Source organism: Leucopleurus acutus, assembly GCF_964270905.1.
Source record: "Leucopleurus acutus genome assembly, chromosome: 6".
Classification (NCBI taxonomy): Eukaryota; Metazoa; Chordata; class Mammalia; order Artiodactyla; family Delphinidae; genus Leucopleurus; species Leucopleurus acutus.
The window spans coordinates 4396929-4411415 of record NC_139149.1 but is presented as its reverse complement, the minus strand read 5'-3'; the positions used below and the strand labels follow the sequence as shown (position 1 = coordinate 4411415).

The window sequence follows — 14487 nt, the reverse complement described above, 5'->3', positions numbered from 1 at the left end:
CAGAACTAGCACAAAAATTTTCAGAATCTGTATGGAAACACAAAAGACCCTGAATAGCCAAAACAATCTTGAGTAAGAAAAACAGAGCTGGAGGAATTAGGCTTCCTGACTTCCAACTATACTACAAAGCTACAGTAATTAAGACAGTACAGTAATAAAACTTAAAAGTTTTTGCACAGCAAAGGAAACCATAAACAAGATGAAAAGACAACCCTCAGAATGAGAGAAAATATTTGCAAATGAAGCAATGGACAAAGGATTAATCTCCAAAATATACAAGTAGCTCATGCATCTCAATATCAAAAGAACAATTAACCGAATCCAAAAATGGGCAGAAGACCTAAATAGACATTTCTGCAATGAAGATATACAGATTGCCAACAAATATATGAAAGGATGCTCAACATCACTAATCACTAGAAAAATGCAAATCAGAACTAGAATGAGATATCACCTGACACCGGTCAGAATGGCCATCATCAAAAAATCTACAAACAATTAATGCTGGAGAGGGTGTGGAGAAAAGGGAACCCTCCTGCAGTGTTGGTGGGAATGTAAATTGTTACAGCCACTATGGAGAACAGCATGGAGGTTCCTTAAAAAACTGAAAATAGGGCTTCCCTCGTGGCGCAGTGGTTGAGAGTCCGCCTGCCGATGCAGGGGACACGGGTTCGTGCCCCGGTCTGGGAAGATCCCACGTGCCACGGAGTGGCTGGGCTCGTGAGCCATGACCGCTGAGCCTGCACGTCCAGAGCCTGTGCTCCGCAGCGGGAGAGGCCACAACAGTGAGAGGCCCGCGTACCACAAAAAAAAAAAAAAACTAAAAATAGAACTACCATATGACCCAGAAATCCCACTACTGGGCATATGCCCTGAGAAAACCATAATTCAAAAAGTGTCATGTACCACAATGTTGACTACAGCTCTATTTACAATAGCCAGGACATTGAAGCAACCTAAGTGTCCATCGACAGATGAATGGATAAAGAAGTTGTGGCACATATATACAACGGAATATTACCCAGCCATAAAAAGAAATGAAATTGAGTTATTTGTGGTGAGGTGTGTGTACCTAGAATCTGTCATATGGAATGAAGTAAGTCATAAAGAGCAAAACAAATACCGTATACTAACACATATATATGGAATCTAAAAAAAAAAAAAAACCAGGTTCTGAAGAACCTGGGGAAGGACAGGAATAAAGATGTAGACATAGAGAATGGACTTGAGGACACGGGGATGTGGAAGGATAAGCTGGGACAAAGTGAGGGAGTGGCATTGACATATATAAACTACCAAATTTAAAATAGATAGCTAGTGGGAAGCAGCTGCATAGCACAGGGAGATCAGCTCAGTGCTTTGTGTCCATCTAGAGGGGTGGGAGGGAGACGCAAAAGGGAGGAGATATGGGGATATATGTGTATGTATAGCTGATTCACTTTGTTATACAGCAGAAACTAACACACCATTGTAATGCAATTATACTCCAATAAAGATGTTTAAAAAAAAGAATGAAATCAATTCAGACCACTTAACTCTAAATTAGCGGATCAGTCACCTAACTTCCCACTCTCAAGATGACCAAAAGCACTTCATATGAAGAAGTGACATCCATTTAGGGTAAAATTTTATTAAGTGTGCAGGTAAGCTGCACACTTATATTTATTGGAAGCAACCCTGTTATACTGATACATACCATTTTCCTCAACTCCTCGTTGGAAACAATAATGACATTTGGTGGGTCCCCAATGGCAGTGGCAGCTCCTCCAATGTTTGTGAAGATAACTTCTGCAATCAGGACTTGTCTTGGATCGAGATTGAGCACCTCACACAATCTGTCATGAATGGAGGAAAATGAAAACAGTCCCACTATTCACATTGTGAATTGCCCATGTGAGACTTAATTTTTTTTAAAGCATTTGCTTGTACAAGGGAGGCATGTGTGTGCATGTGCTTGTGCACATGTGCACACACACACACCTGTGAGAAGGGCAATGTTGAGGGGTAAAAAATGACAACAGTGCTACAGAGCTACTGGATAAATTTGACTCAGCATTAGATTTCTCTGAAAATTAACATAAAACCCATCTGAACCATCCATGTGAAAATATACTCCTGCCTCGCCCCCACAGGTCTGGAGGAAGCACGCAGGGTGCAGGACCCTGTGCAGGGAAGGCCCTGGCACAGATGAATGCATCTTTGCCACCAGACCCCTCTGAATAGGATGAGGCTAGAGCATAAAGCACCGCCACCCAGTGTCTCACACCATGCCTGTCAACCTACCCACCTTACACTTTTCAAATGCTGAGGCCCTAAGCTTAATATTAACAAGAAGCACACACTCTACAGCAGTGGTTTGTCTGGAAATCTTGACAGTCTTGCTGCCCAGCTCACAACAGATCAATCCCTGGGCCTGGGCCTGGGCAGCAGCGTTTAGAGCTCCGCAAGTAGTTCCACTGAGCCCACAGTTGAGAAAAGGCTACTCTAAAGAAAGTTTAGGAAATATCTCATGGTATTTCCTCCTCCACCTGCCCATCACATTGCCCACTTCCTTACAGAAGCCAGGCCTGGGTGTGGAAGTTGGCAGTGAAGGGTGTCCCTGCTGCATTCAAGGGTCCTTTTCTTTTTTTTGACCACTCCGCGGCATGCAGGATCTTAGTTCCTTGACCAGGGATTGAACCCATGCCCCCTGCAGTGGAAGCGTGGAGTCTGGGAAGTCCCTCAAGGGTCCTTTCTACCACCTCCCAGCTCAGATCACAGCCAGCAGCTCTTCTGAGGGGGACTGGCCTACAGAACCGTGTGGAAGCTGAGAAGGGAGCAGTGTCCAGGGACCAGGGACAGGGATGAATCCAAGAGGAACAGACGCCAATCAGCAGCAGAAGCTATCAGCTTAGGATGCCCCGGCTCTGCTTCTAGCAAGAAAAGGATTAGTGCATGCTAACCAGCAATGCCAGATCTGGCTGTTTAACTGTAAAGACTAGCACTACCCAATCCAGACAAAGGCAGAAGAAATGTGATTAAGTTTATAGAGTCATGAAGAATATGATAGTATAAACAGTGAATCTGAGCACCCCAACATTTCAATCTTGAAAGATGTAATTTTTAGACTAATAAATGGAATTGCTATTCTCACATAAAATTACAAAGCCAGGGCTTCCCTGGTGGCGCAGTGGTTGAGAGTCCGCCTGCCGATGCAGGGGACGTGGGTTCGTGCCCTGGTCCGAGAAGATCCCACAGGCCATGGAGCGGCTGGGCCCATGAGCCATGGCCGCTGAGCCTGTGCGTCTGGAGCCTGGGCTCCACAACGGGAGAGGCCACAACAGTGAGAGGCCCGCATACCAAAAAAAAAAAAAAATTACAAAGCCAGTTCCTAGAACACTAAGGATATAAACAAATCCCAGCAAGGCTGAGACAACCCTCAGCTGCCCAGGTTATACAGGGATGCTGAGAACGTGTGTGCCATCATCAGAGAGTACAGTGACATGCTGGAATCTGGCACATTGTGAGATGATTTTCAAACCAGTGTCAGCAGCAGAGTTGCCCTGGTTGAAGTGGGGTGGGTGTGAACTGCCTCTTGCCCCCTGAGGTGTCCTAGGGGCAGGGTTGGTTTTAGCATGTGCTACAGTTTACAACGCCCTCCATCCTGCATTTACCCTCAGAAGAACCCTTAGGTACTGGGAGGTGCTATGCTCCCTGTGCAGGCATGCTGAGTCCAGCGTCCCTCCCCCTCAAATCTATATTTGCACGTGGGCCATGACAATGTAGTCAAGCTTGCAGAAGCCTGAGCAACGGACTGACTTGTGACACTGCAGGCCAATCCGTGGGGTGCTGCCCGCTGTCTGCTCCTCTCTAACCTTCATTCTCCTCTCCCCACCCCACACTCCAACTCCCTCCTCCTCTGAGGGTCACTACTCTTCCAACAACAAAAGTATTGCCCAGAATTAGTCCTGAGCTCTGGAAGTAGCCCCTCGCTGGTGACATTGAACTTGCTGTGTCTCATGCCTCAAGTGCAGCAGAATCTCTTATCTGGCAGAATCCTCAGAACGCTAGTTTGGGTTAATCTCTTTGATGGCACAACCCAGATCAGTGCAGCTGAAGTGACTTGTCTAAAGGTCCTCACTACCTAGCTTCCCAGAAACCACCAGCCATACCTGTGTCCCCTCAGTCTCCCGAGGAGCAGCCAGCACCAGCACATGATGGGTCTAAGCAGGGGAAGACCATGATATGCTGGGAACCATCTTTAAAATAAGGAACATAAAGTCTAGATACAAGTGTACATCCATGACCTTGGTAGGGGCTGCACAATGACAGGCTGCAGCCCAATCCCCAGGAATCTCCAGGTGATCAGCCTGTGCTGCTCGGTGAATGTCAAACAAAGGAAGTGGATGGAATTAAAAGGAGCAAAATAGAATCAAACCGAATTTCTCTTTCCCAAAGTTGCCTTTCAAGGCCTTGCCAGGTCCAATCCTTCCACGAGGAGCCTGCCAGAGCAGGACAGCAGCCCCACCTCCCACTCTCTGGCTGAGTGCCCCACGGAGCCCATGGACCAGAACTCCTGGCCCCTGATGGTCTGTCCCACAGTACACAAAGGCCCATGTGTGCTGACTTCTGCAGCATTTCTGCAACCACCACTGCCACTGTCACAGCCGTGCACACAGAGCCACAGTCCCAGTGGGTGTGCAGGCCGGACCCAAGCACACGGGTGAAGGGCAAGGTCAGCAGCCAGCATGCGCTGCTGTGAGCCTGGCCTGATGCCCACACCGTGCCACTCTGCCTACCTTATGGTCACGGGAGTGAAGAGGAGCGCTGTGGTGACGTTGTCCAGGAAGGCAGAAAGGACAGCGACAATGAGACACAACATGATGATCATGGCCCACACTCTTCCCCGGGACAGTTTGTATGCCTGCAGCACAATAAAGAACAAGCCAGGATCAGCAGGGTCAAAGAACAGATGCAACATTTCATTAGGGTCTCTAAAACTAAGGTCTAAATAAACATTGCATGGAGGATTAAAACTTAGACCCACACACTCCTAAATCTGCTGAGATGAGGCAGTAATGGCTGGACCTGGACGTTCTAAATCCACCCTGGCCTATGTTCCTTCCCTCAGATTCTCCTTCTCGGTGCCCTGTGGTGGTCAATCTGTCACAAGGTGACGGCCTGTCACCCCTGCATCCCCTAGTCTTTTACACACTGGACAGCTTGGGCTGTGAATTTGGGATCCACCTGACCCTAGAGTCTACTGATCTTTGGAGATCTAGGGATTACTTTCAGTACCAAGGTATTGTGAGGAAGAGGCCAGATAGTACCTGGGAGGTGCAAGGTGGTGCACAAAGATGGCAAAAATCACAGAATTGTTCTATCATTCAAGGTTTGGAAAGGACTTTGTAAAGTAAATATTTTTTTAAAGGAAATTTTCAGTTTCAAATTTTAAAAAGTCAAGCCCAGCACTAGTCTTTCGTTAGCAGAGCACGACAAGATGTCTTCCTGCCAACCCTGAGTAATAGGACCAATACAAATTCTTTGTTTGTTTTTGTAACAGATTTATTGGAGTATAATTGTTTTAAAAGGTTGTGTTAGTTTCTGCTGTATAATGAAGTGAATCACCTATATGTATACATATATCCCCATATCCCCTTCCTCTTTTTTTTTTTTTTTTTTTTTCCGGTACACGGGCCTCTCACTGTCGTGGCCTCTACCGTTGCGGAGCACAGACTCGGGATGCGCAGGCTCAGTGGCCACGGCTCACGGGCCCAGCCGCTCCACGGCATGTGGGATCTTCCCGGACCGGGGCACGAACCCGCGTCCCCTGCATTGGCAGGCAGACTCTCAACCACTGCGCCACCAGGGAAGCCCTCTGCTTCCTCTTGCGTCTCCCTACCACACTCCCTATCCCATCTCTCTAGGTGGTCACAAAGCACCAACCTGATCTCCCTGTGCTATGCAGCTTCTTCCCCCTAGCTATCTATTTTATATTTGGTAGTGTATATATGTTAATGCTACTCTCTCACTTCATCCCAGCTTACCCATCCCTGACCTGTGTTCTCAAGTTCATTCTCTACATCTGCATCCTTATTTTTGTCCTGCCTCTAGGTTCTTCAGGATGATTTTTGTTTTGAATTCTATATATATGTGTTAGCATACAATATTTGCTTTTCTCTTTCTGACTTGCTTCACTCTGTATGACAGATTCTAGGTCCATCCACCTCACTACGAATAATTCAATTTCATTTCTTTTTATGGTTGAGTAATATTCCATTGTATATATGTGACACATCTTCTTTATCCATTCATCTGTCAATGGACACTTAGGTTGCTTCCATGTCCTGGCTATTGTAAATAGTGCTACAATGAACATTGTGGTACATGACTCTTTGAATTATGGTTTTCTCAGGGTATATGCCCAGTAGTGGGATTGCAGTGTCATTTGGTAGTTCTATTTTTAGTTTTTTTAAGGAACCTCCATACTGTTCTCCATAATGGCATTCCCACGAACAGTGCAAGAGGGTTCCCTTTTCTCCACACCCTCTCCTGCATTTATTGTTTGTAGATTGTTTGATGATGGCCATTCTGACCGGTGTCACGTAATAACTCATTGCAGTTTTGATTCGCATATCTCTAATGATTAGTGATATTGAGCATCCTTTCATGTGTTTGTTGGCAATCTGTATATCTTTTTTGGAGAAATATTTATTTAGGTTTTCTGCCCATTTTTAGATTGGGTCGTTTGTTTTATTGATATTGAGCTGCAAGAGCTGCTTGTATAGTTTGGAGATTAATCCTTTGTCCATTGCTTCATTTGAAAATATTTTCTCCCATTCTGAGCATTGTCTTTTCATCTTGTTTATGGTTCCTTTGCAGTACAAAAGCTTTTAAATTTCATTAGGTCCCATTTGTTTATTTTATTTCCATTTCTCTAGGAGGTGGGTCAAAAAGAATCTTGCTGTGATTTATGTCATAGAGTGTTCTGCCTATGAGTTTCCTCTAAGAGTTTTATAGTGTCTGCCCTTATATTTAGGTCTTTAATCTATTTTGAGTTTATTTTTGTGTATGGTGTTAGGAAATGTTCTAATTTCATTCTTTTACATGTAGCTGTCCAGTTTTCCCAGCACCACTTTTTGAAGACGCTGTCTTTTCTCCATTGTATATTCTTGCCTCCTTTATCAAAGATATGGTGACCATATGTGTGTGGGTTTATCTCTGGGCTTTCTATCTTGTTCCATTGATCTATCTTTCTGTTTTTGTGCCAGTACCATACTGTCTTGATTAATGCAGCTTTGTAGTTTAGCCTGAAGTCCAGGAGCCTGATTCCTCCAGCTCCGTTTTTCTTTCTCAATATTGCTTTGGCTATTCGGGGTCTTTTGTGTTTCCATACATATGCCGAAATTTCATGTTCTAGTCCTGTGAAAAATGCCATTGGTAGTTTGATAGGGATACATTGAATCTATAGATTGCTTTGGGTAGTACAGTCATTTTCACAATGTTGATTCTTCCAATCCAAGAACATGCTATATCTCTCCATATGTTTGTATCATCTTTAATTTCTTTCATCAGTGTCTTATACTTTTCTGCATACAGGTCTTTTGTCTCCTTAGGTAGGTTTATTCCTAGGTACTTTACTTTTTTGTTGTAATGGTAAATGGGAGTGTTTCCTTAATTTCTTTCAGGTTTTTCATCATTAGTGCATAGGAATGCAAGAGATTTCTGTGCATTAATTTTTTATACTGTTACTTTACCAAATTCATTGATTAGCTCTAGTAGTTTTCTGGTAGCATCTTTAGGATTCTTTATGTATAGTATTATGTCATCTGCAAACAGTGACAATTTTACTTCATCTTTTCCAATTTCTCTGATTGCTGTGGCTAAAACTTCCAAAACTATGTTGAATAATAGTGTTGAGAGTGGGCGACCTTGTCTTTTTACTGATCTTAGAGGACGGTTTCAGTTTTTCACCATTGAGAATGATGTTGGCTCTGGGTTTGTCATATATGGCCTTTATCACGTTGAGGTGGGTTTGCTGTATGCCTACATTCTGGAGAGATTTTATCATAAATGGGTGTTGAATTTTGTCAAAATCTTTTTCTGCATCTATTGAGATGAGCATATGGTTTTTTCCTTCAATCTGTTAATATGGTTTATCACATTGATTGATTTGCATATATTGAAGAATCCTTGCATTCCTGCGATAAACCCCACTTGGTCATTGTGTATGATCCTTTTAATGTGCCATTGGATTCTGTTTGCTTGTATTTTGTTCAGGATTTTTGCATCTATGTTCATCAGTGATATTTGCCTGTGGTTTTCTTTTTTTGTAACATATTTGTCTGGTTTTGGTATCAGGGTGCTGGTGGCCTCATAGAATGAGTTTGGGAGTGTTCCTCCCTCTGCTATACTTTGAAAAAGTTTGAGAAGGATAGGTGTTAGCTCTTCTCTAAATGTTTCATAGAATTCACCTGAAGCCATCTGGTCCTGGGCTTTTGTTTGTTGGAAAATTTTTAATCACAGTTTCAATTTCAGTACTTGTGATTGGTCTGTTTATATTTTCTATTTCTTCCTGGTTCAGTCATGTAAGCTTGTGCTTTTCTAAGAATTTGTCCATTTCTTCCAGATTGTCCATTTTATTGGCATATAGTTCTTGTAGTAGTCCCTCATTATCCTTTTTATTTCTTGCAGTGTCAGTTGTTACTTCTTTTCGTTTCTTAATCTGTTGATTGGAGTCTTCTCCCTTTTTCTTGATGAATCTGGCTAATGGTTTATCAATTTTGTTTATCTTCTCAAGGAACCAGCTTTTAGTTTTATTGATCTTTGCTATTGTTTCTTTCAGTTCTTTTTCATTTATTTCTGATCTGATCTTTATGATTTCTTTCCTTCTGCTAACTTTGGGGTGTTTTTCATTCTTCTTTCTCTACTTGCTTTAGGTGTAACGTGAAGTTGTTTGAGATGTTTTTTGTTTCTTGAGGTAAGATTGTATTGCTATAAACTTCCTTCTTAGAACTGCTTTTGCCGCATCCCATAGGTTTTGGGTCGTCGTGTTTTCATTGTCATTTGTTTCTAGGTATTTTTTGATATCCTCTTTGATTTCTTCAGTGATCTATTTGTTATTTAGTAGTGTATTGTTTAGCCTCCATGTGTTTGTATCTTTTACAGTTTTTTTTTTCTGTAATTGGTATCTTGTCTTATAGCGTTATGGTCGGTAAAGACACAAGACAATTTCAATTTTCTTAAATTTACCACAGCTTGATTTGTGACCCAAGATATGATCTATCCTGGAGAATGTTCCATGAGCACTTGAGAAGAATGTGTATTCTGTTGTTTTTGATGTAATGTCCTTTAAATATCAATTAGGTCCATCTTGTTTAGTGTATCATTTAAAGCTTCTGTTTCCTTATTTATTTTCATTTTGGATGATATGTCCATTGGTGAAAGTGGGGTGTTGAATTCCCCTCCTATGATTGTGTTACTGTCGACTTCCCCTATTATGGCTGTTAGCATTTACCTTATGTATTAAGGTGCTCCAATGTTAGGTGCATAAATATTTACAATTGTTATATCTTTTTCTTTGTATTGATCCCTTGGTCTTTATGTAGTGTCCTTGTCTCTTTTAATAGTCTTTATTTTAAAGTCTATTTCATTTGATATGAATATTGCTACTCCAGCTCCCTTTTGATTTGCATTTGCATGGAATATCCTTTTCCATCACCTCACTTTCAGTCTGTATGTGTCCCTAGGTCTGAAGTGGGTCTCTTGTAGACAGCATATATATGGGCCTTGTTTTTATATCCATTCAGGCAGCTTATGTCTTTTGGTTAGAACATTTAATCCATTTACCTTTAAGGTAATTATCAATATGTTTGTTGCTATTACCATTTTCTTAATTGTTTTGGGGTTGTTATTGTAGGTCTTTTCCTTCTCTTTTGTTTCCTGCCTAGAGAAGTTCCTTTAGCGTTTGTTTTAAAGCTGGTTTGGTGGTGCTGAGTTTCTTTACTTTTGCTTGTCTGTAAAGGTTTTCATTTCTCCATCAAATCTGAATGAGATCCTTGCTGGATAGAGTAATCTTGTTTGTAGGTTTTTCTCTTTCATCACTTCAAGTATGCCCTGCCACTCCCTTCTGGCTTGCAGTTTCTGCTGAAAGATCAGCTGTTCACCTTATGGGGAGTCCCTTGTATATTATGTGTTTCTTTTCCCTTGCTGCTTATAATTTTTTTTTCTTTTTAATTTTTGATAGTTTGATTAATATCTGTCTTGACATGTTTCTCCTTGGACTGATCCTGTATGGGACTCTCTGAGCTTCCTGGACTTGACTGACTATTTCCTTTCCCATGGTAGGGAAGTTTTCAACTATAATCTCTCAAATATTTTCTCAGACCCTTTCTTTTTCTCTTCTCCTTCTGGGACCCCTATAATTTGAATGCTGGTGGGTTTAATGTTGTCCCAGAAGTCTCTGAGACTGTCCTCAATTCTTTTCATTCTTTTTTCTTTATTCTGCTCTGTGGTAGTTAGTTCCACTATTTTATCTTCCAGGTCACTTATCCATTCTTCTGCCTCAATTATTCTGGTATTGATTCCTTCCAGAGAATTTGTAATATCATGTTTTGTGTTGTTCATCAATGCTTGTTTGCTCTTTACTTCTTCTAGGTCCTTGTTAAACATTTCTTGTATTTTCTCCATTCTATTTCCGATATTTTGGATCATCTTTACTATCATTACTCTGAATTCTTTTTCAGGTAGACTGCCTATTTCCTCTTCATTTGTTTGGTCTGGTGGGTTTTTACCTTGCTCCTTCATCTGCTGCATATTTCGCTGTCTTCTCATTTTGTTTAACTTACTGTGTTTGGGGTCTCCTTTTTGCAGTTTGCAGGTTCATAGTTCCTATTGCTTTTAGTTTCTGCCTCCAGTTGGTGAGGCTGGTTCAGTGACTTGTGTAGGTTTCCTGGTGGAGGGGACTGGTGCTTGTGTTTTTCTGGGTGGGGTGGATCTTGTCTCTCTTGTGGTCAGAGCTGCTTCTGGTGGTCTGTTTTGGGTTGTCTGTGAACTTAGTATGATTTTAGGCATCCCCTCTGCTAATGTGTGGTGTTGTGTTCCTGTCTTGCCAGTTGTTTGGCATGGGGTGTCCAGCACTGGAGATTGCTGGCTGTTCGTGGAGCTGGGTCTTCACATTGAGATGGAGAGTTCTGAAAGAGCTCTTGCCATTTGATATTATGTGTGGCTGGGAGGTTTCTGGTGGACCAATGTCCTGAACTTGGCACTCCCACCTCAGAGGCTCAGGCCTGACACCAGGCCGGAGCACCAAGACCCTGTCACCCACATGGCTAGGTCAAGTGAAAGAGGCCCTAAACCATCAAAAGTTATATCCAATATCCAGCTGGGAGATCTGAGCGGCATGGCCATGGGCTCGTCTGTGGTATGGCTGCTGGGCGCAGGCCAGGTTTTCAGCCAGGACCAGTACAAATTCTGCCAGTCAGAACTTGCTGGTGGATTCCTCAGGGTATATGGGGGTATATGTATACGTATAGCTGATTCACTTTGTTATACAGCAGAAACTAACACAACAATGTAAAGCAATTATACTCCAATACAGATTTTTAAAAATAATTAATTAATTACAGTAAAAAAAAAAGGAATGTTTATATGCTCAATGTTTAGAAAGTAATCATTGAAATTATTTCACCAAAAAGTGGAGTAGTCAGAAGCTGATGATTTAAAATATTTGGATACTCTGAAGTGCAAAACAGTTTTGGTGCATAGCTCTCAAACTGCCAATTTGAACCCTGTCATACAAACACTCAACTCTAGTACTCTTCTCCTTGATCCTCTTCTTTGGTTATTTGTTGAGAAGCTGAAAGTGTTGCTCAGAGGCACTCAAATTAGCACAGCAACTATGTCCAGCTTTTCAGCAGTGATTTTGAAAAGGAGGACAGAATTTTAAAATATTTGCTTTAAGTGGTAGTTTTATTCACTAAATATGTAATGGTGGAAAAATAAATATGTCAATTAATTAATACATAACTATTAAATGCCACATCAAACTTACCTTTACAGCACAATAATCAAAAAATCCAGTCTCTGAAAATATGGCTACTAAAATCATCTGTGGGGAAAAGAGAAACAGGAGACAAGGAGAATGTTTCAGCATTCAGCACCATCCTGAAATGACACCAGAGTTATCCCTTTCACATCTGATCTCTGGCCTCTGCGTGAAAGCTACCACCTCATCAAGCTTCTCACTCTCTTGATGAGTGTGGTTCACTTACTAACTCCCTGAATCAAGCCCCTTGCCAGTGGGTTTTCACCTCTATATTTGTCCAGGGATATGTGCCCAAGGTACATTATCATTCCATCTGATCTTGACAGTGAACACTGTGTTATAATTACTCTCTGTCTTATAGACCAGGAAACTGGCAGGCAGAGATGGAAGGTGACTCACTTACAGTCACAAAGCTAGAAACAGGGAACGAAATGGGACAGAATGTGGCCTTCTACACCTAAATGTCCACACAAGCAACAATTCAATGTTTTAAGACTTTTAAACTGGCTTAAATTTTGTTTCCTAAAATAATTTAACAGATTTTTATCACCAATTTGATCAAGACAAGCAAATAAGAGTAGTTACATTGAAATGATTATTCTCTGGGTTCTATATGAACCCAGAAGGCCTACTCACTTGTGCTTTTCTACTGATGACACTGAGTTGGTGAGAATAATCATCCTAGATAGTAACAAAAAGTAATGTCCTATTTATTCTAAGTCTAATCAACCAGACAGTTCAACCAGCCTGAACTTTCTGGAAGATTCTCTATTCTACCTCCTTAGATGGTGACGTATCACGTGCTGAACTTGGAGTGAGAAGATGCAGGTTCAAATATCAATTCTGCTACTTAGGAGTAATTTAACTTTGAACAAAAAATTTAATTCTCTGTACTTTGGTTTTCTCACCTCATCTCTGAATGTCTGTTCCTTGTAAGGTTGTTGTGAAAATTCAATAGCATTATGTAAACTAAAGTACTTAGAAAAGAGTGGGCCCGATACTGTCTTTCAAATAAACAGTGCAAAACAAAAGTGCCCCCAAATTAATTTAGACTCAGTACAGATATCTACCTTGTCTAGCATGACCAACAATATTCATCCTAACCCAAATGGCCACTGTGAGGCCATTTATAGAATGTGGAGCTTCACACACCAATGGAAGTTTCACATGAACATGGATGGGTAGGTCCTGTGTGGTCTTCCACTGTCATGGTGGAGCTGTTCCACACGTCAGCTGCCAGAACCACCCAAGAGATGCTGGAACTCAGGGACTGGGTAAGTGACTGGCATGCAACAGGGTGGAAAAGGCAGGGGCCTAGTTATATAGACTGTCTCTGCAAAGTTCTACCGATTCCATTTGAGAAAAAAAATTAAACCACTCATTTTAAAAATTCTAACCACCCCCAGTAGCTCCAAATGTAACTATATTAAGGTAATTAAAGTGAAGCCCTGGGCTTCTGTGGTGGCGCAGTGGTTGAGAGTCCACCTGCCAATGCAGGGGACACAGGTTCATGCCCCAGTCCAGGAAGATCCCACATGCCGCGGAGTGGCTGGGCCCGTGAGCCATGGCTGCTGAGCCTGCGCATCCGGAGCCTGTGCTCCGTAACAGGAGAAGCCACCAACAGTGAGAGGCCTGAGTACCGCAAAAAAAAAAAAAAAAAGTGAAGCCCTAACCCAGTATGACTGGTGACCTTATAAGAAGAAGAGATGAGGACACAGATATGCCCAGAGGGACAATCATGTGAGGACACAGGGAGAAGATGATCATCTACAATTCAAGGAGAGAAGCCTCAGAGGAAACCAACCCTGCCAACACCTTTATCTCAGACTTCCAGCCTCCAGAATTGTGAGGAAATACAGTTCTGTTGTTTAAGTCACCCAGTCTGTGGTATTTTATTATGTCAGCCCCAGAAAACTAATATACCAATCATTAAGTTTTTTTAAAAACCTATTTTATAAGCCATCTGGTATGCCTTCCTTCTTCCTTCCATAGGCCCAAATGCTATACACTTCAGGACCCAATACATTCGTTCCTCTATGAAGCCTGAGTTCAGAGCACTGACCTTCCTCCCACTCCACCCACAGAGTAGGCAGCCACTTTGGGTCACACCGAAGCCTAGAGCAGCAGGGCTCTCCATGGTGCTAGGGCAGAAAGAATATTAGCAAGAGGTGAGGGCATGTGGTGACCTGCTTTACACAGTGTGAGTCTTCTAGCCCTGAGAGGAAACACCCTCCTCAAATCACTCAGCTGCTGTGGGTCTGTTCAAGAGTGCAATAGCCGTTCCCACTGCTGTTCAGACCCCTGTCAAATTCCACTTATTCCAGTTAAGTTTGTTTATGGCTCATGTACCATACTAGCCCACTAGTGTGTCTTAAAGTTCCCTTCCTACAAGTTCATTTGGTGACACTCTTCATAGCACACAGTAGAGGGACCACTTGAAAATGTCTGTTTAACAGCAAATA

At 42.2% G+C, this 14487-nt stretch overlaps 1 protein-coding gene across 1 annotated transcript in view; it reads right to left on the bottom strand.

Moving 5' to 3' along the window:
- OCA2 (OCA2 melanosomal transmembrane protein) overlaps nt 1-14487 on the bottom strand; it is a gene marked incomplete at both ends in the record, with an annotated part of 262492 nt that overhangs the window by 166805 nt on the left and 81200 nt on the right. The window contains 3 exons of the mRNA XM_082841763.1: nt 1697-1835; nt 4779-4903; nt 12032-12088. Of these exons, the coding sequence (XP_082697889.1) occupies nt 1697-1835; nt 4779-4903; nt 12032-12088 (321 nt within the window). The remainder of the gene's footprint in view (nt 1-1696; nt 1836-4778; nt 4904-12031; nt 12089-14487) is intronic.